Raw genomic sequence first — 24,975 nt, forward strand, 5'->3', positions numbered from 1 at the left:
GCAAACCCGTGTTCACATGTGATCCACTTCTGGGTCTCATAAAAGGTCTGCCACTCTGCCTCTGCAACCCTGAGGAACCGGAGTCACAGCTGAGGGGCTGCCCAGCCCGCCCAGGGAAGGCAGGTGTGTGCTGCATGGCACATTTGATGTAAGCTCCCTGACTTCTTAGGAGGCAGCCTCACCTCTTCCACTCGACCAAACCACTTCAAAAACTCAAAAGAATATTCTAAGAGACACCTTTTTAAAGTCCTTGCTAATGCAGAGATTTCCACTGAGGCACAAAATAACCATAGCATGAGTGGAAAGAGAAAGGATAATAATTTCCACGTTACTGACAATTCAGAAGTCTATACAATGACTTAGTCGGGTTGTTTGGGGGTCATGGGGAACCCTGACAGCTGAACACATGAAATCCCAGAGTCCGTTGGAAACCCCATTTTCCATGGGAACATCATGCTCTTCCATTCCTCTCTCAAATCAGAGCAGACTAAGCAATGACCCCTTTCTCCCTTTGCCTTGCTAAGAGACCTACAGCAAACAAGAAGTTTGGGTAACTGGACCCTGAATGTGGAACTCTTGGCATTTGTGATGTGTTTTGGTTGATATTCCCAAATGATTGTTTTTATCAAACAGTAGACATACTGTCAGTTGGCTGGAAAAAAATCTTCAGTAAGCAGCAAGGTATGCCCATCCCCAGGGCCACCTCAGAGCCCTCCAGACAGAATTACTTGAAGGAAATGTTGGCAGCATGGCCTTTCTTGGAGAGGAGGGAAGAAGATGTGAAGGTCCCACTAGCAAAGTGTGCCATTCCGTGAAGCCTGGGACTGAAATGGTCTGGTCAGCGTGGTGCCACTCCATTCACTGTGGGCGCCGGGGAGTGGGGTGACTAAGACCCACATGGGAGGGGCTGATCCTCACCTTGGGGGGTGTGGGTGGGCAGAATTGCTGTAGCCAGCACATTTCCCCAGATGTTTGATAAAACACAGTAACTACCTCTCTCAGCTCTAAAACACCCCTTTAGTTTAACAAGGGAACAAAATTCTGTCCCAATAAACTCTTATTATTCCCTGAAACAGTATCTCCCCGGACTGTATCACCACCCTCTGCCTCCAACAAATATTTTTTTAAGTTTTTATTTTAATTCCTGTTAACATTCACTCCAACGTATTCTATCTGGTTGCTGCTCCCTAGTGATAGATTTTTTTAAACTTTTGTACAAAAAGTCATTATGATGATCAAAGCAATAAACATGAAAGAATAGCTTGATAGTTATTTTCAATGTAGCTTATAAATTACCGAGGCCAATATGTTCTCCTACCTCCTATGTGTCAGGCACAGCATCCATGTATAAGTGAGGAAAATGCAGCTCCGATTCACAGAGCAGCATTTGTGAGGAGTGGCCTGCCAATGCCTGACTGCTCACCAGCCAGTGCAGGGTCTGCTTTTGGCTGAGGATGGCGACTGTGCCTGCTTCACATGTGGTTCCCAGGGGTTTGGTGCCTGGAACAGGGCAAGTGCTCAATACATATTAAGTGCATGAATATTCCATTCAGAGAAAAAAACACAAAGAAAGGTTACCTGTCTGGTTCTGTAGAATGGAAAGCTAAATTTCTTCCGCAGGGAATGTGCTAGCCTTTCATAAGCTAATTCGTTAAATAATAAAAATAAAACAGTGGTAGTTTCCTCAAATGTCTACTCTCTTTAAGTCTAGTCTTCTGTGATGTTTCCACTATTAGTATTTGAGGAGTAGCTGGAAAATGTTACCCAACAGTGGCGATGACTAGAACGATCATCCAAGCCACTGGTTTAACAGCAGTTTTTCTTTTTAATTTATGGATTTGATGTTATTTTTGAGCTAGCAATGAAAGATTGCTCTGGACAGGAATGTATTCCAGGTATACTACCACTAGGGATACCTTTTTTCCCCACACACACCACTCCCCCAGAAGTTGAATGCAGAAGTAAAATTTCTCAGATAGTACAGAACTATACATTGTACATAACTAGCACTTTCAATTCTGAATTTCTGAATTTTTGGAAAATTCTGGATTTGGCTCAATAATGTATTTTTCACGTACAAACTTCCGTCAGTACAAGTTGAAAATTCAGTGAACCCTCCAACTAGATCAAAGTAAGGCTGATACTTTGTAACTAGAGAGCTAAAGCCCTGTTATTGAGAGCTGAAGTTTGAGAGTGAAATACATATAATTAGGGTAGCCTTGGTGGCTCAGTCAGGCATCTGCCTTTGGCTGGGGTCATAATCTTGGGGTCCTGGGATCGAGTCCTGCACTGGACTCCTTGTTCTGCAGGGAGCCTGCTTCTCCCTCTGCCTCTGGTCCCCCTGCTTATGCACATGCTGACAAATTTTTAAAAATCTTTTTTTTTTTTAAAGATTTATTTGTCAATAAGAGGCAGATTGAGAGAGACCATAAGCGGGGGGGGGGGGGCAGCAGAGAGAGAAAGAGAAGCAAGCTCTCCACTGAGCAGGGAGACTGATGCGGGGTTTGATCCCAGGACCCTGGGATCATGACCTGAGCCAAAGGCAGACACTTAATGACTGAGTCACACAGGCACCCCTCAATTTAAAAAAAAAAAAAAAAAACTTAAAAAAAAAAAAACCCAAAACATAAAAAAGGGACACTTCTTGGCTTGGTTGGGGTGTCACACAAAAGACACACTGACTTACAGGAGTAGTTGATCTTTTCAAGACCAAATCAGATCTTAATTTAAACTTCAACCATAAAATTAAGATAAAGTGAAAACTAAGATAGTTTCCTCTAAAAAGTCAAGTCCATCAAAGCCGAGTCCAGAGAGAAATGCACACGGCCAACGTGCCCTTCACCTCCAATTGCTTTAATGGTTTAAAAAGAACTTCTCACTTTTACAAATAATTGTGTTCATGGACAAACTTTCAGCCTACAGAAGGGAGTATGGTTTTAGCTCGCATTGCAGGATGTAAATAAAGAGGCCCCTGATACTGATTTCTGGACATCGTAAGCTGGCTGGCTTCTCATGTGGCTAGTTCTTGAAGCCCTTAAAACTAAGCTGAAACTTGGACTCTACTGAGAATTGGCAGAGATAGGACATTCCACCTCTAGCCTTATCCACCACATCTTATGTGGTCCCACTTACTTTCAAAAGTGAAAAAAATGTTTAATTATATACATCTGTGGCCCTTTATAGAGTCATGAACAAACCACATTTGAGGCTTCTGGAATCCCTGGCCAGTCTGGGGTGAGCTAAGCCTCCTGCGCTTCCATTTTACTCATGTAGCAGCCTGTGAAGATCTTTACTGAAGGTCACATTCAGCCCTGTTTTGTTATGGTCAGCAACTGGTGACAGGCTGAATTCAGGGACTCAGGCCCCAGTACCCGCTAAAAAGTTTATCTGAGGATTCCAGTTGCGCTTCTAAAAACCTTGCCAGAGGAGGAAGGGAGAACAGAATGGTTATAAAATACTTATATGTCAAGTAAAAAATTTTTAATATACGCAAAATTCCTAATATAAAAATAGTTTCTGCGTCATTGAAAACATTGAACAACAAAAAAAGTAGGTATATATGCTACTTAAAAAAAAAAAAAAGATTTCTTTTAGAAGCACCCATCTACCCATCTATCTGTAGAGGCTGGCACCTCTGAGAGCGTCCCAAAAGCATGGCACTGTAGCGGGGGGCGGGGGGGGGCGGGGGAAGGGTCTGAGCCCTGAGGACCACGGAGGGAGGGCCACGGAGAGAGGAACACGGAGAGAGGACTAAGGAGGGAGGGCCCCGAAGCCACTTCGCCACACACCAGGCTCCGGCTACATGCGGAAGGCCCTGGTGCTACGCTCCCTACCTGCGGCCGTGTACCCGGTAACTTGCCGGCAGCCTTCACCAGCCCCATGCCTTTGCCTAGAAGAAAACCAGGTGATGCTGTGTGAGAGCAAGCCGTCAAGCAGTCGGTCGGAAGACCTCTGCAGTTGGGCTGTGTTTCCTTTACTGCTCTCCGTCCTCGAGTGCGCTCGGGGGAGGCGGCTGAAGCAGCCCGCGCTCCAGGAGAGGGGCAGCAGCGCCTCAGGGCCGGCCTGGCTTGTCGCTGGGGCTGAGCAGGAGCTTGGCGCCCTGCTTGTCCATGCTGGAGTTGATGCTGTCCGCTTCCTTCTCCTGCTCGGGGACGCACGTGCAGCCCACCGGCACCGTGACGTACTCCTCGGCGTACACCGAGCGGCCGCCCGCGCACGCCGAGGTCCGCCGCAGGATGACGGTGGGCACGTACACCGGGGCGCTCCGGAAACGCAGGTCCTCCTCGCCGAACAGCCCGGTCAGGCAGCCCCTGCACAAGCAGTAGGCCTCGGGCAGGTACTTCGGGTACCTGGCAGGGTCGTAGGAAATTCTGCGGGGAAGAGAGCACAGCTTTAGTTCACGCTTTGCGGCAAGAGGAACGCACTGCGCGCTGAGAGAGGGCAGCCAACAAGGACTTCCACTTCTGGGTTCAGAAGGTGTTGAGACCATTGATTAATGGAGCAGGAAGAAAGGTGGGGCCGGACAGTTCATTCCGCAGTTAGCGTCCACGCAAGATCCCAATCTTAGACGCACCATGTGACTGCTGTATGTTAAATGGTGAAGACAGTTTATAACTGTAAGTACATTCCCTAAAAATGCTCTCAGTCTGTGCTAATATACACAGAAAAGTAAAATGTATCTATTCACGTTAATGACCGAAATTCATTGGCAAAGTGAAGAGATGTACAATGAAGCAGGCTCAGAGCCTGGAGTTAGAGCCTGGCGGAGGCGGCTGTAATCTGGAGCAGCCGGTAAGCGAGCCACGTGCACACTGATAGGCGGCCACAGGGCCACCAGAATGTGAGACGCCCTCCCTGCTTCCCAAGGAAACAACAGTCCTCAGCCCCAAAGCCCTGGTCCCTAAGGCCCCAGATCTGCCTCCCCTTCAGACACTAGGCTCTGTAGCCCCAGGGTACCACCCACACCCTTCCCCAGGAAGGTGCCACCTCTGCAAGAAGCTAGCTGGCCCAGGTGCCAGACGGTGCAGGCACCAGCCACATGGCCTCTGACACAGCTATCAGCAAAGGCAGCTGCAAGACACCTGTCCAGAAGGTCACAAGGAGGGCCCTGTGTCTGTCAGGGTCTGTGTGCCCTCCTCTGTGAAGGGGCCAAAGCCATGCTGGGGAGAGCAAGCTGGCCAGCCTGGGACATTTGAGAAACTAATGCTGGTTTAAATGTAATCACTTCCACCCTCCTCCAAGGCTCTCTATTTTCTGGTCAGATGCCAAGAACCAATGTCAACACCTACAAAACAGCCCACTGCCACAATGCCAAGGGAATCTAGGGCTTCACTGGGCCGGATGGCTCCCTGGGAGGGGAAAAAAAAAGCACATCCTGGCAGGATTCTGCCCTCTGCCACCATCCCCTGCAATGAGCCAAGAGGTCAAAGCTGTGTTTGGTCACTAATGGAGATCCAGGGCTCTTCTGTAATGTCCCCTTGCACAGGGAAGGATGATCCCCATTCCTCATGGGACTGCCATTTCCCATGGCAATGGGAATTCTCATTTCCACGAATCTCCCCCACTTAAAACATGTGCAATCCTCTTACAAATGTTTCTCTTGCTTCTGGAACTGAGTCTTAGGGACCCTAAACTCTCAGAGCCAGAAGTCAGGACTTCTGGCCTCTCAAGCAACACACACACACTTGTAGACCCACAATGTGCCAAGTCCAAGAAGGCCCCAAAATTGCTGTGCCAATGAGAGCTTATGAAATAAATTTTTTTTTAAGATTTTTATTTATTTATTTATTTGACAGACAGAGATCACAAGTAGGCAGAGAGGCAGGCAGAGAGAGAGGAAGAAGCAGGCTCCCCGCTGAGCAGAGAGCCCGATGCAGGACTCGATCCCAGGACCCCGAGATCATGACCTGAGCCGAAGGCAGCGGCTCAACCCACTGAGCCACCCAGGCGCCCCATGAAATAAATTTTTAAAAATAAGGCATTCCTAGAGGTCTTTACAGCCAAGAACTTGGGATGTATATAGTTTCTCATCCAGGTTTCTAGACAGCAGAGTGTGGCTCCATGGAGAGGGACAGTGGCCCAGGCTGGCCTTCACCCTCTACGGCTTGCACAAGTTTTATATCCTTCTGCAGAAAACCCCTCTTGACTGGTTTTCTTATATGTCCCCCTGCTAATGACTAAAGTTCATTCACAAAGTTAAGAAATTTCCAGTTAAGAAGCATGCTCAGACCATTCAGTTAATGGGGCAATGGGGGGTAGGAGGCTTTGGAAAGGTAAGGGACAAGTCAGCGAGCAGTGGGGTGTCCCAACAACAGAGCTGAGGATTTCTTGCAGAGAGGAGCTGAAAGGTGGACAGACCAGCGGTGCTTACTGGGGCCAACTGGGGGCATCTCAGGGGTAGGAGGCAGAAGCCTGAATGGACTTCAAGCATGGGAGGGACAGGGTTGTTAAACTGATTGGCCAAGAGACTTCTCTATTGAGAGCTCATGTCAGAGGAAGTGTTAACTCTCAATGGCAGGATGAGGGTGGGTGGTTCCAGATATGTAAGGAAAGTACATGGGTTTCTTTTTCTGTTTGGATCCAACATCTTTAGACATTAGTAGACTGAAGCATGATTGGGTGGGAAAGAGTCTAGAAATTGTTATTTTCACACAGCACCAAATTTACTCACTGCCAACTACATGCCAGGGACCATGCCCCCCAGAGCCCGGAGCTGGGGGGCCCACCCAGGCACAGTGGTGGGGGAGCTGGGTAACACCTGCTGCACGCAGAAAGGCCAGTGAGGCCAGGAGCCAACAGTTAAACTAGAGGACCCAGCCCAGCCTGCCACTTGAGCATTCTAAAGCCAAGAGGGACATCTGCAGTACTTGGCCACTGTCTGAATGTGGGGGATAAGGTCAGAGGAAAAGTCAGCAGTGATTCCACAGCTTCCTGTTGGGGTGACCAGAAAAATGGGAGTAGCAACAGGGGGAGGGGGAGCTAGGAGGCCTCAGGCCTGGCCATCCCTACTGGTGGTTGAACGCTGAGGCACAGATATCTTCACCTCCCTTCTCACTGTTATAAGGCAAAGGCAGAGTCAAGGGTGAAGGCTATGAAATCTGTTATGTGCAAACAGGAAGAGGGAGGGGTGGGGACTGTCTACACAATGTAAGTCATCTCTGAAGCCAAAACATTGAAATTTATACTGATTTTGTCTATTCATCTTTCCCTCCAACAGAAACACAAAAATAGTGGTTGAAAAAATATTTTTTAAGCTTCTCATTACCACTTTTTCCTCAGATCTGCCATGAGGAGCTTTTGGAACAAATGAGCTCTATCCTTGCAAGGACTGACAAAGTTGACCACCCTTACCATTCCAACTTTTTCAACCTCCTCTGTAAAGCCTTGTTCTTACCCCTCATCTGAGGTATGCAGAGGCACAGCACTGGGAGGACAAGTCAGGACAAATCCAAACTCTTTGTTTTGCCTTCAGAGGCCTCTGCAGCATGGTCCCTACTCCATTCCTTTCCAGCATTGCCTCAAGGTCTCCTCCTTCACACATCCTAGCCTACAGTCATCCCAAAGAGGAATGCCCCCTTGCATGTGCTACAGCTCAACTTTTATTCAAGATGCCCTCCCCCCAAAACCAATATTAAATCTTGCCATATTTTAAGGTCCAATTCAAATCATTACGAGTTTTCAAATTTCCTTAGCCAAATTCACTCTCTTTCTCCCCCAGGTCCTCACAACACTTGGTGCCTGTGAAACAAAGCTACAGTTTTTCTATGTTTTCCCCTGGGAGGGAAGATTCAGGGCTGTACTCTTTCTCATCCTTTCCCCTAACATGAGAGAAAGAGTTTGGTAGATGGTGAGCTGCTGATGGTGAGTCTGGACTGCAGAGCTCCCTGTCCTTCATACCCTTAGGTCCATATAAGGCCCTAACTTAAAGTTTGATGAAAAAGGAATTTATACTATCTCTGGTCACCTTCAATATTTATTCAGCAACATCTGAGTGTAAGTGTGATGTTTCAGCCAATGAGGATAGAGATGAAACACAGATCTACTAAGCAAGGACTCACCATTTCTGGGGATAAACACTTAGAGAGTTCATCCAGCTGTGGCAGCTGGGAAGGCTTCCTAGCAAAGGTGGTTCCTGGGTGGATTCATCCAGATGAGGACGGGAGAAAGGGCAGTTAGGACAGAGGGCAGAGCCTAGAGCCCAGGGATCATGTCAGTATTAAGGAACTGTGGAACAGGAAGGGAAGTATGAGATGATGCAGGGGTAATCTGTGGAGGCTGGGTCATTTAGGGGCCTCAAATTCATAGGGAGGAATTTGGATTGGACCGTGAAGGCAAAGGGGAGGATGTTAAAAAGGGAAGTGACCCAATCAGATGGAATTTTAGATAGATCTTCCAGCCTACACAGTAGAATATGGTCTGGAGCCCAAGAGAGAGGTACTGGCTGAAGGTAGAGATTTTTTTTTTTTAAGATTATTTATTTATTTGACAGAGAGACAATACAACGAGAGAGGGAGCATGAGCAGGGGGAGTGGGAGAAGAAGAAGCAGGCTTCCCATAGAGCCGGAAGCCTGATGCAGGGCTTGATCCCAGGACCCTGGAATCATGACCAGAGCCAAAGGCAGATGCTTAATGACTGAGCCACCCAGGTGCCCCAAAGGTGGAGACTTTTAAATTATTAGCATATAGGGACGCCTGGGTGGCTCAGTTGGTTGGACGACTGCCTTCAGCTCAGGTCATGATCCCGGAGTTCCGGGATCGAGTCCCGCATCGGGCTCCCAGCTCCACGGGGAGTCTGCTTCTCCCTCTGACCTTCTCCTCACTCATGCTCTCTCTCACCTCCTCTCTCTCAAATAAATAAATAAATAAAATCTTTAAAAAAAATTATTAGCATATAGATGGTAGTTAAATAAGATAATTCAGGGAAGTATATGGAGAGACAAAAAATGAAAGACAGGGAAAAGCAAGGGGAGGGGCAGCGGGAGAGGGGTAGAGAGAGAATCTTAAGCAGACTCCCCACAGAGTGTGGAGTCCGATGTGGGGCTCCATCCCACAACCCCAAGATCATGACCAGAGCTGAAATAAAAAGTCAGATGTGTAACCAAATGAGCCACCCAGGCTTCTGGGAAAACCAATTTTTAAGGGAGAATATGTCTTACTGTGGAGATTGACAGAATCAAGAGTGGCAATCCCTGAGCCAAGGAGGGTGGATGCTAAAGAGAGGCTGGCCAAAAATTGGAACTGAGGGGGCCAGTTTACTGGAACTAGAGGGATGGAGGAACATGTTAAATGGCACTATGAGGATATGACCAACAGCATACAGAATGCTGGAAATTCAGCACATGTTTATTCCAAGGGAGAAAGGGAGGGAGGGAACCCCAAAGAACACTGAGGAGAGTGACATAAATACAGGGGACATGGGGCACCGCTAACCTGCTTTACATCCACTGTTTCTGTGCAGTTGTGAATTGAGCAACTTTTTACTTGTAAGTGTCTCCGTTTGGATGAAAACTTATGATTGCTTAAAAAAAAAAAAAAAATCAGGGGCACCTGGGTGGCTCTGTGGTTAAAGACTCTGCCTTCGGCTCAGGTCATGATCCCGGGGTCCTGGAATCGAGCCCTGCATTGGGCTCTCTGCTCAGCAGGGAGCCTGCTTCCTCCTCTCTCTCTGCCTGCCTCTCTGCCTGCTTGTGATCTCTGTCGAATAAATAAATATCTTAAAAAAAAATTAAACCCAAACTAAGGAACTTTCCAAAAAACAACTGAAGGTACTCTTTAAAAGTGTCACAGTCTCAAAAGACAAAGAACGAAAAACTGCCGCAGACTGAAGGCCGCTAACGGGTCTAACCACCAGAGGCTGTGTGTGAGCCCGGGTGAAGTGCTGGGGCAGACAAGAGGCATTAGTGGACTGGCTCTGAGTAAGGACTCTGGATTCTAGGATTGTTATCAAGCATTTTCTGATCTTGATAATTCTACTGAGTTTTGATGCTGCTGTTTAGGGAATCTGGGTAAAGGGTACACAGAAATTCTTTGTACTAATTTCATAAAGGTTTTTGTTAGTTTGAAACTATTTCAAAATGTAGACTTAAATAATATAATAGAAAAAAAAGAGAAAAAATTTTAAGGTTCTAAAAAACCACTGATAAGGTAATTAGGGAACTATGAACCTGACTGAATATTTGAAGATATTTGGGAAGTATGAACTTCCAGGTGTGTTAATGGTATTGTGTGGTTTTATTTAACAGAGTCCTTATCGTTTAGAGATGCACACCAGATACAAGAGTGTACACAGACATACATACACAAACAGTGCTAAATGCTTGCGAAGTTACAAAGTGCCCTGGGAATTGGCCAACTGAAAAGTTAGTCGTGATCATTACTTTTGCAGATTTTCAAGCTCTCACGGTGGCCACTGGGCAAGGGTATGGCCCCTCCATGAACGTTCATGCCAGCCCATCAGGACAAAGTAATGCAAAGTATACACAGACCACTGCGAACACGTGGGTGACTGGAGGCTACGGCCCCAGGAAAGTCTGAGGCAGGTTTAGAAAAGGAGTGCTGAGCAACCTACACCCAGGCAGGAAAGCAGCAACCACATGGGTAGGAAACTTCCAGCAGGTCACCGTAGCTGGAATGACATGAGTGCAAGCTCATGCATACAGAGGGCGGAGATTTAGTAAGACGTGTAAGAAGTGGACAGGATCTTTGAAGACCAGCGCAAAAAGTCTGGATCACGGGAAGCCATGTGAGGATGGTAAGCATGTAGAAACCCGATCAGTGGACGTTTAGAAAGACCATTTTGATAGTGGCGTAGACCCAACTACAGGCCAAAATCGGGGCTGGGGCAGGAAGGTCAGGCACAGCCTCTTCACACTCAGTTTCCTCCAATGCTAGTGTGACCTGGGGGCATCCAAGATCCCTTTCAATTCCAAGTAGTTGGGATTTATCTTTATCTACGCACTCCTGTATGCAGGTAACAATCTGTGTAACAATCCTCATACCATCTGTTAATGATAGGCAGAATGAACAGTCACTTAGATGCTGTGATCATCAGAAGGCTCATCATCTGGCTAAAAATATCTACTCCACCCCTACCAGTCGGCCCCCCAGGACTGAAATTTCCACTGGCACAGTGACACTTCTGGGCTAAGGCATTATGACAAAGAGACATCTGCCTATCCCCACTTCTGCCCGGTACATGGAACATAATAACAAGGCATATGCATTGGTGGGTTTCAAATTGTGGCTTATGATCAAGAGGTTTCTCTTAAAATAGAAATGTGCTACCAAGGGGAGGGGTGCAGATACAATGCAAATCACATCCTGATACCCAGTATGGTGGGTATCAATCCCAGCAGGTACCATGGAAGAGAGAAAGCACAAAGACGGACATTCTGAAGGACACTAGTTGGGGGGAGGTGGGGAAGAGATCAGGAAGAAAGGTCTAGAAGCTTTGGAGACACAAAGTTAAAGCCTGTCACCCCAACCTCCTGGCTTAAGAGTCTGAGGAAATTATCAGCCTGGAGTGTTTTCTAGTTAAAGAAAGCTACCACGAAAACAAGACATCAAGAAACTCCAACACAGATCCTTTTCTCTTACCAAACATGGAAATGCAATTGAGTAAGAATCCTGCACGGCTGTCTTGCCTCCTTGTGAGCAATAATTCTTTTGTCTTTACATTTTCTGCATGCTACACTGTGGAAGCTTGGCACCGGAACATACTTGAAACAAATCAGGTTTTCCCCTCTGATGGGATCCAAAAGTGTCCCTGGGGCCACGTGTGAAGCCTGGCTTGAGTGAGTGACAGCTGGCCCAGCTTAATCCAAGAACAAAGGACAAGTCCTCCAGGGATGATTAGAGGTGATGGAAACTGAGCTTGGAGAGGAATGTGAGTGACAGCAGAGACAGAAAAGAGCACTGCCCCTGGGACCCTGAACTTGGTAGGAAACAATTTGAAGCTGTTCCCCAAAGACTGCCACCTGGAGAACAATGCGTACATTCCGGCAGACAGAACCGCAGCCACCCGATGTGCTCTCCATCCCATGCCCAAGTATAGCTTGGTATTTACTGGCACAAACTCACCAGCATGGCTCACCTTCCCACTTTGCAAAACATACAATTATTTTGATCTCAAGACAGCAGAGGCTAAGTATGATTGTTTCACAGCCATTCCAAGATCCCAAACTAATGGAACAAAGTTGGGGAAAATGCCTTCTCTGGTCAGATTGGAGACCCACAAGGACTGAAATGGTCTAAGTGGAAACAAAATTGTCTCAAAATTGTCTTGCCAGATCTTAAGGTCAATGTGTTCAACTCATTGTCAATTACTTTTTTAAAAAGGGCAGGATGAAAAAAAGGGGGGGGGGCCAGGATGGAGTCATAAGCCTAAAATTTCAGTCCTATTTAGTTAACCAATATCATTGCCTCTGCCTGGTTCTTTGCTGCAGAGAGGATGAAGCTGATGACTAGGCTACTTCCTCCAGCTTCCTGATGGCAGGACTGTTAATGTGGTATTTTTTAATCCATGTTTTTTGCTTACAAAGGACAGCTGTCATCTACTGAGTTTCTGAGATTCCCTAAATTAATCTATAAAGTACAGTTCTAAACAAAATCCCAGTAGAGTTTTTGTAGAACTTGGCAAGCTGATCCTAAAATTCATAGAAAGAGAAAAAGTCCAAGAATACACAAGATAATTTTGCAAAGGAAAGAGGGGGACTCACTTTACCAGAGATTAAGATCTTCTGAAACCATGGTAATACATGGCAGCCCTCTGGGGAAACTGAGGAGAACCAATTTCCCTTCCCAAGAGATAAGATTCCTCTGCAGAGTACCTGTCTTTTTGCCCAGCAGGTGGGCAATAACAAAAGGCAGAAACAAGATTTCCAAACTGTGGTTTTCCGACCATGTGCATAAGAACCACAGTGGGAGTTAAAAGCAGAGATTCTCACCCTTGACCCCCTGAGTCAGGATTTCTGCATACCAGCCAGCTGTGCATGTGACTTGTCTTGCTCACTTGAAGTGGGGAGTCACTGACGGTCAGCAGGAGCCTGTTCCACAGCACAGCCAGCAGTTTCTTCAAAAGGTAGCCACATATATATTGACTGCAGTTGATAGCAAGTAATTAGATGATTGCATTTTCCCCAATACACCCAATTTTCATGATCCTACCAGTGTAGCACTCCCTACACTGAGAAATCTAGCTAATGCAGAAGGTCAGTGTTAACCAAACAAGCAACTGGCATTGTAGAGAGGATGGTGTGCGGATCTCAACTGTGCTTCACTGGAGGCCCACAAAGGAGCTTTCAAAACTAGTGATCACTATTCCCCCCACCCCAGAGATTCAGAATTCATGGTTCTGGCATGGGGCCAAGGTATTGGGATTTTTTTAAAGCTCCCCAGATTATTCCAACATGCGACCCTGGTAGAGGCCGGTAGGTCTCCAGATATGAGAGATAATGAGTCACTGAGATGGGGGTTTGCATAACCTTCCAATTTCTTTTTCCCTTTGGAACCAGCCCTGAAGCTAGGTGGTTATGAGACTATGGGGGAAAGAATGGTGCATGACAAGGCTCAGAGCTGCTATGAGAGGGCTCTGTTTGCAGGCCAGGGAGTAGCCAGGGTCATAAGGACCACAGTTTCCCTCTGCTGTAAAGCTGCGGCCAGCAGCTCCAATGGTTCCACCCTCTCTCTATTCCCTAAGGCCTGAGAGAGCCAAGATCTTCAATACATGCTGCCAAGGAGCTCTGAAAAAAGTTCTTCTGGCCCCTGCAAGAAAACAGCAGTTGTGCATTTCTCCTGAAAGAGGACATGGAAAAATCAGCCTGGGAGAGCAAAGTCTGAGCTGGCACTGATGCCCTGGAGTCAGAGCCCCAGTGGATTTCACCTGGCCCTCTTCACTGGCCAAGGAGAGCTAGGGGTCAGCCCTACCTCCCTGTGGGGACTGAAGCTGACTTTGGTGTGATCCTGAACTTGGCATCAAGGTCAGTCCTGAAGCTGAGCCAGTGAGGCAGGCTCCAGAACTGACCAGGCTCTCCTGCCAACCAGGCTGGCTCTGGACTACTGGGAACCTGGAAGGACTCACAGCTTGTCCGTCCTTTCCCTTTCCTGAGAAGGAAACCGAGGCACTGATAAGGCGAGGGGCTTGTCCAAAGTCTTTCAGCTCACCTGGCTTCGTCCCATCCGCTGCCCCACCCACAAAGCCACGCCACGGTTGGGGTATTCAGCTGGTAGCCAGATGCTTCGTAAGTGCTAAATCTACAAGCAGGAAATCCACTGATGCCATGTAAAAATCTGTTTTCTGGAAGATCAGGGAAGATGAGAGAGACTCATGGCTTGGAAAAGAATTTGGAAGGTAATTTGGAAAAAAAGCTTTCCCAGAGGGAAAGAGAGAATGAGAAATTAGAATGAGGGCCAGAATTTCTCAAAGGGTTTTATTCTTTTGTCATGGCAAATGCCACACATTCATTGCAGCTGGGAAATATCTCTTCAAAGGAAAAACATAGCTCATGCCCACGGGGTGGCTTAACTATCTTTCCAGGGGAAGCTGCAGAATTTGGGTTCAAAGCCATCTTTGATGTGTCCGTCCTTGGGGCAGCCGGGTGAAGCACCTCCGTGCATTAAGGGTGGAGCCCACCTTGATCTGAAATGAACCAGCTGTTGCCTTACAGTGTTCAGGAGGAATAATTCATACCAAAACATTAGCCTAGGCTATTTAATTCTGGAAGAGTCCTTAGCAGATTATTTTCTCTTTGACCTCATTACTTTAGTGAGCAATGTACTCATTACCATCCTTCAAAATCTTCATGTGCCATTTCTGGAAGACAGGCACCATAAGGAATTTCACTTCGTGGTATGTGTGTTCCTTCCAGGACTTGGCCCAATTCTTCTGTTGGTATCAAGAGTACAAACATTCTATTCAGGTGAGGACATTTGGAAGAGGTGACGATGGATGAAATATTATCATTATCCCTGGTTGCTCTAACAATGCCAAAGTAAAACCCAGGCAGTTGAAGAAAATAACTATCAAAGCAAAATGAACATATCTGTTTTCAGAAAGAGAGACTTTAATCCCATGACAATGCTCTTATTTTTACTCTGTGAAACAATGATAGGTGCACTAGAGCCCGTTATATTGAGCAGCTCAGAGAAAAAAATCCACACAGTACTTCGGCCAATTAAACGTCACTTATCCATAAAAAGTTTTCCAGGGTTGGGGCAAGGGGAGGGGCGGTGCACTGCTGGTTAAGTGGTTAAAGGGCTGCCTTTGGCTCTGGTCATGATCCCAAGGTCCTGGGATCTAGCACCGCCTCCCCCACCCTCCCCACAGTCAGGCTCCCTGCTCAGTGGGGAGTTTACTTCTCCCTTTCCCACTGCATTCCACCCCACCCCACCGCCGCCCCCGTGCTCTCCCTCTAATAAATAAATAAAATCTTAAAAAAGTATTTTGGGGTGGGGTGTATCAACATTTCATAAACAAGCTGCCTTGAACCATGAGTGTCTCCTTTTCTAGGACAATGGGTTTGGTGAGCAGTGCCCTCACCCTCCCTGCAAGCTGTAACTGGAGACTTCCCTAGCGGGCAATCGGACACTACTTCTGCTCTGTCCGCCCTCCCCTGTCGCTCTCCCCAGCCCTTCCTTTCTTGAACAGAGAGGTACCACAGTGAGCAGGCACAGAAAGGGCACAGCACCTGCGCTGCTACACCATATACAGATATTCCTTGAAGGCACGCACATTCCTAGTTTGTTCTTAAGCCGTGTGCAAAAGCTGTAGATTTGAATCAGGGACCGAGGAAAAAGTGCACTTGCTAAGGAGAATTATAAACAGGAAAGGACGACGCTTCTCCGTTCCAAAGATCACAGGGCCCGGCCTCCCCAGGAGGAAGCCAGGCAGGTCCGCCACGGCGGCCGGGGAGAAGGCGGGTTGCCGCGGTGCTGCCCCCTGTCGGTCACAGTGGACGCAGCGACCCCATTGAGGCCCCCTCCCTGGGAGAAGGATTGGAGCGGGTGCAGTCCTACAAGGCTTTGGGGTAAGGGAACCACTGTGCTTAAGGCTGGGACACAAACATGCAAGTGCGTCAGGGGAAAGGGGACATTTAAAAGGAAATATTTTAAAAGGGGGCTCAGTGCAGCAGAGAGAACTTCAACATTATACTAACTCCTCTCACTATCTCTGGTTAATGTTATATTCCCTTCACAATTTTACAAATGACAAGATGAGGGAAAAGTGATGTGATCCGTTGCCCTGAGAATGTGCGAGGAAAGCGGCAAGTCTGTGTTCTGAGCACTGCCCTGGCTCGGGCAGTATGTGGGGAGTGGACGCAGCTGTTTCTGCAGTGGTGAAAGGGAATAGGTGACGGACAGTCCCAGGGGAAACAGGATGTTTGGGTTAGCTGAACTGAAAGGTTAGAAGAGGGTGAAGCACAAATACCCTTTTAATTTCAACCTTTCCTGACGAAAACCTTTCTAAAGTGCAGTGTTGCTAAATATCCGATGATAGATTTATCATGAAGAACATGAAGTTCATCCCTGTAAATGGGCATCACTGGTCTGGCCCAGGGGACGGTGGTGACCTTGCCTGACTCACACATGAGCTGGAAGCCATTGCTGTTGCTGTGCCCCTCTTCCCCAAAAAAGTCACCTGTTGAAAGTTCTGGTAATAGGGAGTGGTGCCAATTTGGGTTCTGCATGGGAAAAAAATCAGCCTATCCGATCTGGTGATTGTACTATTGGACTCTCCTCCAGCCTGTCCCCTTGCTGAGACAGCTCCTCCTCCCCCAAGGCTCCTCTGCCCTGGGAGGATTTGCCCAGCTGTGGGTGGTCTCACCGCCTCTTCCAACTCCCTGCTGGCAGTTGCCTTTATTTTTAAGTCCCTCACCCTCCCCATGCCCTTTCCTCTTCCTTCTCTCTTCTGTTACTTCTTCTTTCCATTTATTTCCCTTGCTGTGTTTGCTACCCATGGAGTTGTTTATTGCAAAATAAATTTAGGTATAGTCTCTTAAATTCACAGGAGGAAAGAGTTATATGGAAAAGTAGCAAAACCTAAAATTAAATTGTTGTGCATTAATCATAACCTAGAGAAAAGTTATCTTTAGACCATGACCCCAAATTGAGAAATATAAACAATTTAAAAATCAGAGTATTGGTAGGTGTTTATCTTTGGGGTTTCAACATCAATGAGTGATGTGTACCTTTAAACCTTAATGAACCTCAGTGTTCTTACAATGTATTTCTTACTATGTCAGTTTGGCTTAAAAAAGTTAATGCGCAATTACATTGATTTTATTCTTGGCATTTTGTTTCTAAAGCTAAAGAGAAACAAACATGATGCCACAAAGTAAATGAGAAAATATTTTTATATTCTGGAAGTTGAATGCTGCTTTTCTACTAGCACATTGGTCAGGAGCATGGGCCAGATGGAATTAAAGATCCAGGATGAGGTCCTGGCTCTACCATTTAATGCCTAAACTCTTGGCCCAATACCTTCATGTCTCCAGGCCAAGTTCCCCACCCATAGCAGCTTAGCTGTGGGGGCACAAGCGGCCCCAAAAAGTACAGTGTCTCTCTTGTCAGCCAGAACAAACAATTCTCTTCAGACCAATGCTCAGGGAAAATCAAGGCTGTAGTTACCTGTTAAGTTTTGTTTCTTCACTCTCTGCTTTTTCCTCATGGTTGGTGAATTTCCCTTTCTGCTCTCAATTTAAAAAGGAAGATGTTTTTGAAATCAGTAATACATGCACATGGTAGAAAATTCAAAAGATATGAAGGAGTGAAAAGTAAGTCTACTTCCTCCTCCATCCCCAGCCTTCCAGTTCCCTTCCTGACAGACACCATGATAACCATGTTCTAAAGCTGCCCCTAAGTGTGTGGGGGTGGTGTGTGTGTGTTTGCGTGTGTGTGTACATTTAAAAATAACATATGTATGTGTTATATAATAGCTTCTCTTTAACATGCAAATAAAGCTATTACATAGCTTCTCTCTAACATATGACACTGTACTGCAACTTGCCGTGTTGCCCTCTATGTTGGTGATGGACTGGTCTCATTAGGCAGGTTTACAGCTGCCCCATATCTCCTTCTGGCTGTTTTATGACATTTTATTGACCTAGTTGCCTATTGGTGGGTGTTGGGATGGTTTCCAATGCCCTATTACCACCATGGACATGCTTGTACATACATCATTTGCTACACAGACAGGTGTGGCTGGAGGAGTAAACCGGTACCTAGAGCTGCTGGGTCAAAGAGCAAGTATATTTAAAATGTGAATGGCTAATACCTGGTTGTGTGGTCTCATACCCCCTGCTGTAATGAGACTGCCTTTTTCCTCACCCCTTTGCCAACAGAGCCAGGTTTCTCAGCCCTGTTTTAATATGCATTTCACTTTAGGTTGCCTGAGTTTCACATAACTGACTCCTTTACCAGGAACTACCCATGATCTTTGTTCCACCCTATATTACATCTTTTTCTTTCTTTATTTTTTTTTTTTTAAGATTTTACTTATTTATTTGACAGACAGAGATCACAAGTAGGCAGGGAGGCAGGCAGAGAGAGATGAAGGGAAGTAGGCTCCCAGCTGAGCAGAGAGCCTGATGCGGGACTCGATGCTAGGACCCTGGGATCATGACCTGAGCCGAAGGCAGAGGCTTTAACCCACTGAGCCAACCAGGTGCCCTTCTAATTTTATTTTATTGTTTATTTTACCAAGAAGAAATGGCATATAACTGTGTAGGTGAATGTATCAGTCTTGTCTTTTATGGCTTTGGGGGAGTCTGTAAGCTACTAAATTGGCCTCTCCACTCCAAGACTGTAAATATAATTGATTGTGTTTTTATGGGTTTGTGGTTTTATTTTTACATTTAAATCTTTCAGTCATTTGTTATTTATTTGTATATAGAAGTGAGATACAATCATGTTTTTCCAGTTGGTTACTCAGTTGTCCCAACACCATTTTGAATGATCCATCTCCCCCTTAAAAGTATGAAAAGTCACCTTATAATCCAATTTCTATTTTAAATCCTATCTTATCCACCTAAGTCATCCTTTCCGTGCCTTCCTGTATTTCTTACTGGCAGTCTGTTTCCCCATCCTTCTTCCTTTGGTGTTCTGACTCGTTTTAGACTTAACATACTACTTCTAATTCTATACTTAGAGTTGCAGAGGCGAGCGTACTCTTCCCCCCAGGCTACACAGGTCTCACAGTGAAACCACTAAGAAACCAGTCCTGTCCTTCTACACACTGCTTTAGAAGAGGTTTTGAGCTTCTATGAGAAATTTTTTTTTCCAGTCTTCCAGTGACTCAGGAGCATTGAGAAGTGATCAGAGGTCAGGAGAAAAGAGAGTCCATCTCCTGGTGGGAGAAGGCAGGGCTTGCTTTAGCACCCAGCAGTTTGGAGTCCTGGCCCAGTGCCCATTCCTAAAAGACTGTCCTTCGTTCAGAGAGTGTAAGCCTCCATTGGCTCACAGGGGAGTAATGTCATCGGTATTTCTAAATAATAAGAAAACTAATGCAGATGATACCATCATCAGCCACCTGATACAGATATAGCTCCTGCTGCCAGGCTCCATACAGCACAACCTGGGCAGCTTAGACCCGGACTGCTCTATGCTGTGTGTTGTTCTTTTCCATGACCTACCTTAGCCACTCCCTCCTCCCTGCTGCTCTTAGAACTTTCCCAGGAGACACAGGTAAGGTAGTAAAGACAACTCAACTTAACTTACTATGCAGAATTCGAGGGCTGACACCTCCTGATCTGTACTTCAGTCCCAATCTTTCTTCTGAGACCACATTTCCAAGTCAAGTTGGATATTCATACCTGTGTTCCTCTTAGGCACGTAAAACTAAACTCAACAGGTCTACTACTGAATTTACTTTCACCCAAAAAACTCTTCTCATTCATTTTCTCTGTTTTGCTTAAATACCATCAACAACGCAAGCCAGAAACACAAGAGATGCCCAAGGAGGTCTTGAAAGGTCACTGCTGTGTGTTACTCTTCTGCCTTTCAGACCACAGCCTAGCCTGGGAGACATCTATTTGCCAGGAGAGCTTAGAATTCATTAAAAATTCTCACTTTGCAACTACTGCCTGGAGAAGACAAGCTCTTGTTTTGGGAGATCTTCCAAGCTTCTTTAATACTATTTAGCATATCAAGGGTGTAATATGAGGTTGGAGGAAAAAGGATAATATAAAAGCCCATCCTTTGGACTGTGGATATGATGGGAAGAAAGAGGAAAAGCAAGAGAATGAAGGCATCAAAAGGAATGGTTCGATATGTGTGTCCTGAGGGCATCAGACGAATGAAGAGTCAATTAGGGCAGGAGGGAGTTCTGGGCCTGACTTCCATGGTGGGAGGGAGCTCAGCCACAAGTGAACCTGATCCTCAGCAGAGCGGCCAGGAGGAGGGGAGGCCCCTGACTAGCAGGTGGGGGCTTGGAGAAGCCTGGATTGGTTTCAGACAAAATCATTACATTCTGCAAATCTTAATAGCAGATATGCACTTAAAGGCTTAAAGACACTTAAAGCCTCAAGCCATTACATGTTTTACACTCTCCCTCTCCCTCACTCCCACATACAATCATCATGCACCAAATCTTGTCACTTTAACTTCTTTAAGTAATACCTTTCAAGCTGACCCTAGTCTCACTTTTTCCACTGCCGCACTGCCTCAGTCCAGACCCTAACTACCTTTTGCCAGAAGTACTGCACTGTGTCCTGTGTCTCCCCTCAGATCCATCCCTCATTGGGGGTGCCTTACCAAAACACAAAGTGGTCACATGACTTCCTTCATCAAAAAACATCCTACAGGATACATATCAAACTTGTAGCATTGCTTTTTACTTTTTTTTTAATTAACACATAATGTATTATTTGTTTCAGGGGTACATGTCTGTGATTCATCGGTCTTACACAATTCACAGCACTCACCATAGCACGTACCCTCCCCGATGTCCATCACCCAACCACCCCATCCCCCCCGCCCAGCATTGCTTTTAAGGCCAAATCTAGTTTCTGCTTCCCTCTGCAGCCTCCTCTCTTGCCACTCCCAGCCACACAGAAACACACATGCGCTTGCCATTCTTCCATCTCTTCCCTCTTGTCATAAGCACTCCCTGTGAACCACACTTGTCCTTGCTTTTTCACTGAGGGCTTTTCCAGGTCTGTGGCAATGTGAGGGCTCCCTCCTTGGACAGCGAACTTTGAGCCCTTGAGGACAGTGGTACTCAACAGTTAACAGCAGGGAAGGGGACAGTCATAAATGTGTGCTGGGGACATTCCCGCCACACTATACCCTACACAAGCCCTAGAACACCCCAGCCTCACTACTTTGTATGTTATTCCTTTCTTCTGAGATGACCTCTTTACCAGGCCAATCTCCGAGTTATGCCCATTCTCCAAAACACATTTCAAATGCCATTTTGATCCCCCTCACCACTTCACACTATCACACTCTTAAGCTTTCCTGTCAAATAGTGTTCTGCCTTGTTTCTTTCCCAATTATCTCCACTTCTCCCTTAGACTATGAGCTCAGATGAAGGGCTTCTTAAGGTTTAATGCTCAACAGTGTCTGGACCACCGCCACAGGCACTCAGAAAATGTCTGCAGACTGCCACACTAGAACTTCACAGGTCTCCTGTACAAAATTCTAATGACGGATCACTCGGGTTGGTCCCTTGCGGAATCTACTGAACTATATACCTGGCAAATAGGTATTCAAGAAACATCTGCTCCGTATTCACTAGTGAAAGGGTAAATAACGGGATGCAGGTTTCCCTCCAGCGAGAGGTGATGAGACCTTTGCGGGAATTATTTATTCCCAGCCCAGTCTCTGCACTTGGTCCGCCCGCCTCCCTACCTGCCCTGCCTCGCTACATCTGCGCATCCCCGTTCCTCTCCGCGACCCACCTAGCCACTCCCGACCGCCCCGCCCTGCCCCGCCCTGCCCCGCCCTGCCCCGCCGCACCTGCCCTGGCCACTCGCGCCCAGCCTGCCACGCCCGGCCCCGCCCTCCTCACCACCCACCTCACTTTCGCAGGCCCCACCCGCCGCATCCCACCTGCCTCGCCCAGCCCCGCCCTGGCCGCCCCACCACGGCCCCGCGGCTCACCTGTAGGCCCACGGCGACACGCTGCGCAGGTTGGTGGGCGGCCGGAAGCGCCGGTCGCCCGGCCTGCCCCCTGCCGGGCAGCTCGCGTTACGCGCTTGCTCGCGCGGCCCCAGCTGCAGCGTGTGGTGGAAGGCGCCGAGCACGCCCGCCGCCAGCCGCCCGTACAGCTGCTCCAGGAGCTCCTCGGGCCGGTCGGCGCAGCCCCGTGGCCGCGCCGGGCGTCTGTTCGCCCTCAGGCCACCTGCGGCCCGGCCAGGCCCCAACGCCAGCAGGACGCCGACCACCAGCATCCAGACCTGCAAGACAGGCCGCGCTCAGCGTCCGCCCGCGGCGGAGGAGCCCGCGCCCGCCCGCGCCCGGCCCGCCGCGGTCTGGGAGCCGGTGGGCGCCCCCCGTCGCGCAGCGGACCGTGAGGCGGGCCCGGAGGATGGGTGCTGACCAAACGGGCCCCCGAGCGCCGCCCCCGCCCGCCCGCCGCCCTCGGGGGCCCCGGGACCCTGCCCTGCGCCGGCCCGCGCGCCCCGGGCCGCCGCCGCCGCCGCCGCCCCGAGCCGGGGGCCGCGGGGGAGACGGCTGCGGGGTGCGCGTGTGCGTGTGCCTGCCGGGCTGCTGCGCCCTGGGCTGCGAGTGCCTGTGACGGCCGTCCGCGCCACTTACCCCCGCACGCGCCATCCCCCCGCGGCGGCGACCTCGACGTTCCGCTTGCAGCGCCCGGCCGGTCAGCGACGGAGCCTGCCGAGCCGGCGCCCGCGCTTGAGACGCCGGAGCCCGCCGCCCTCAGACTCACGCCCCCACACCCTCGTCATCCGCCCGCCTCCCTCCCGCGGGGGCTGCGCGGCCGAGGAGGGGCCGGCGCGGGGTCTCGGCGTGGACGGCCCTGGGTGCCGGCCGTCTTAGCACCGGACTTGGCTTGAGTGAGTTCCCTCGGGCGTTTCCTCCTCTGCGTCCGCGGGCGCGCACCGACGAGCCGGGGCCACGAGGTCGTTGCCCGGGTTCTCAGGAACAAGCCGGGGCTGCACCCTGTGCTTCTGGGACTGGAGCACATTTGCCCTCTGATGAAATGCACTCACCAGTAACTCCGGCATCCCTCCGGTTGTCAGGAGAGACCCGCACCACCTGAGGGCTGGCCAGCCGCGTTGATTCGCGCCCGACGAAAGTGGCGCCTCCCGAGGCCCGGGGAAGAGCGAGCTCGGAACTGCGTGCTGCGCGGCAGACGGGGAGGACGAGCGAAGGTGCTGCGGCCCTGCCCTGGCGCGGGCCTGTCTGGCTGAAGAAGGCCTGGAAGGATCTGGGCAGATCTGCAGATCTCCAGAGCTCAAAAGTGGGGCCAGCTTTGTGAAGTTAGGGGAGACAGATTCTGGCTCAGGGCAAAAAGATTCTTCTAGTATTTAAAGCTCTCCGAGAATAGAACAGACCATCCGGAAAAAGAAAGAGCTAAAACCTAGAAGATTCTGTTCTTTAGGACGACTTCCTCTTCTGAGACTCCATAGTTCAAAGAAATAAATTTATTAGAGATTAAAACATTTCTTTTTAACAGGGTGAGAGGAGGTCGTTTCTCCTTTCCCCTCAACACTCAAGAAACGAACCTTCTGTGCCTCTTCTAGCAACTCTAAAATCAAAGTACTAAAATCCCCCAACTTGCATTTTTATGTCTGTGAGTGGGCATCACTTGATCTATTACAGTGTTGGATAATTCCTACTCCATGATATCTGTAAGTGCAAGCAGTCTTGTAAAATAATATTCTGTGAATAAATTAAAAAATATATTTAAATGAAGGGACTCTATTATACTTCAAGAACACAAGAAAACGTGCTCATTTGTTCTACAGATTAATGCTTTTTAGATGGCAGGCTAATGAATATGGCCATTTTACAGCAGTCATTCTTTGAAAATGAAAATGAAAGACTGATACCTTGAAAGTGTAGAAAATAGGTAATTTATGCTTCCCTGAATGGTTTGAAGCTTTGATATTTGACTGCCTTGGTTGTCTACAAGGTATTGGTCTCCTTGATTAAATGACATTTCAGTTGTGCTGTGTAGAAAAAGCAACACTTTTACATGCCTTGAACATTATGTAACTGAAGAATTTCAGAATTACTGCTAAAAATCCACTGAAATCTCCAATTTAAGCAATTTACAGCTCTTGGTGAGTAAACGTTTGTTTTGAGGTTATAAAACACTTCTTTTCTGACGAGTAGATAAATTGTTCATGTTCTTTGTTATCTTTCTGGTAAAATGGGAATAAAGATCAGTATTCTAAATACTGCTTATTTTGTATTTGATAAAAAGTGTGGGAGTCCTTTAGGAGAATGAGACTGTCATCACAATAGTTTTCCTAGGAATACTCAGTATGTCTCATTACAATATCCTTTCATATGCAAGGGGACACAATTGTGCCAGGCTGTTAATTCTGTATGTTTTTCAACAAAATACCTGTTGTTGTCTGGTAGCAATTTCTCTCTTCTTTCTTAATTGGAAATACAAAGTATTTCTCTTCTTTCTTGGTTGGAAATAGAAAGTATTTCCTTCCCAACAGTTTCACCTGAAAATGCTTACCTATTTGATAGAACATAAAATTCATCTTTGTGAGTCTAGACAGAGTTGAGAAAATTTCTCAGAAACAGGTGCAAAGGAATGCCTGGGTGGCTCAGTCAGTTAAGCTTTTGCCTTTGGCTCAGATCATGATCTCAGGATCCTGGGATCCAGTCCCATATCAAGCTCTTTGTTCAGTGGGGAGCCTGCTTCTCCGTCTGCCTGCTGCTTCCCCTGCTTTGTGCTCTCTCTCTCTCTCTGAAAAATAAATAAAATATTTTTTAAAAAGTGCAAAATGTTTTGTCTAGTTTTTCATCAGTTACCCTTAAGTCTGAACATATGTATGC

At 47.6% G+C, this 24,975-nt stretch overlaps 1 protein-coding gene across 2 annotated transcripts; it reads right to left on the reverse strand.

Annotated features, from left to right (window-relative positions):
- Positions 1-3,520: 3,520 nt before the first annotated feature.
- IL17D (interleukin 17D) lies at positions 3,521-24,586 on the reverse strand. Of its 2 annotated transcripts, none has more exons than XM_032314584.1 (3): positions 23,166-24,586; positions 22,096-22,391; positions 3,521-4,370 (listed from the first exon to the last, which is right to left on the reverse strand). In XM_032314584.1, exons 1-3 carry the CDS (start codon positions 23,178-23,180, stop codon positions 4,052-4,054), a joined length of 630 nt encoding a protein of 209 aa, XP_032170475.1. In that variant the 5' UTR covers positions 23,181-24,586; the 3' UTR covers positions 3,521-4,051. The 2 variants fall into 2 exon arrangements, with proteins under 2 accessions (XP_032170475.1, XP_032170474.1); XM_032314583.1 differs by having other exon boundaries at positions 22,753-24,585.
- Positions 24,587-24,975: the final 389 nt, after the last annotated feature.

This window comes from Mustela erminea, chromosome 15 (genome assembly GCF_009829155.1).
Source record: "Mustela erminea isolate mMusErm1 chromosome 15, mMusErm1.Pri, whole genome shotgun sequence".
NCBI lineage: Eukaryota > Metazoa > Chordata > Mammalia > Carnivora > Mustelidae > Mustela > Mustela erminea.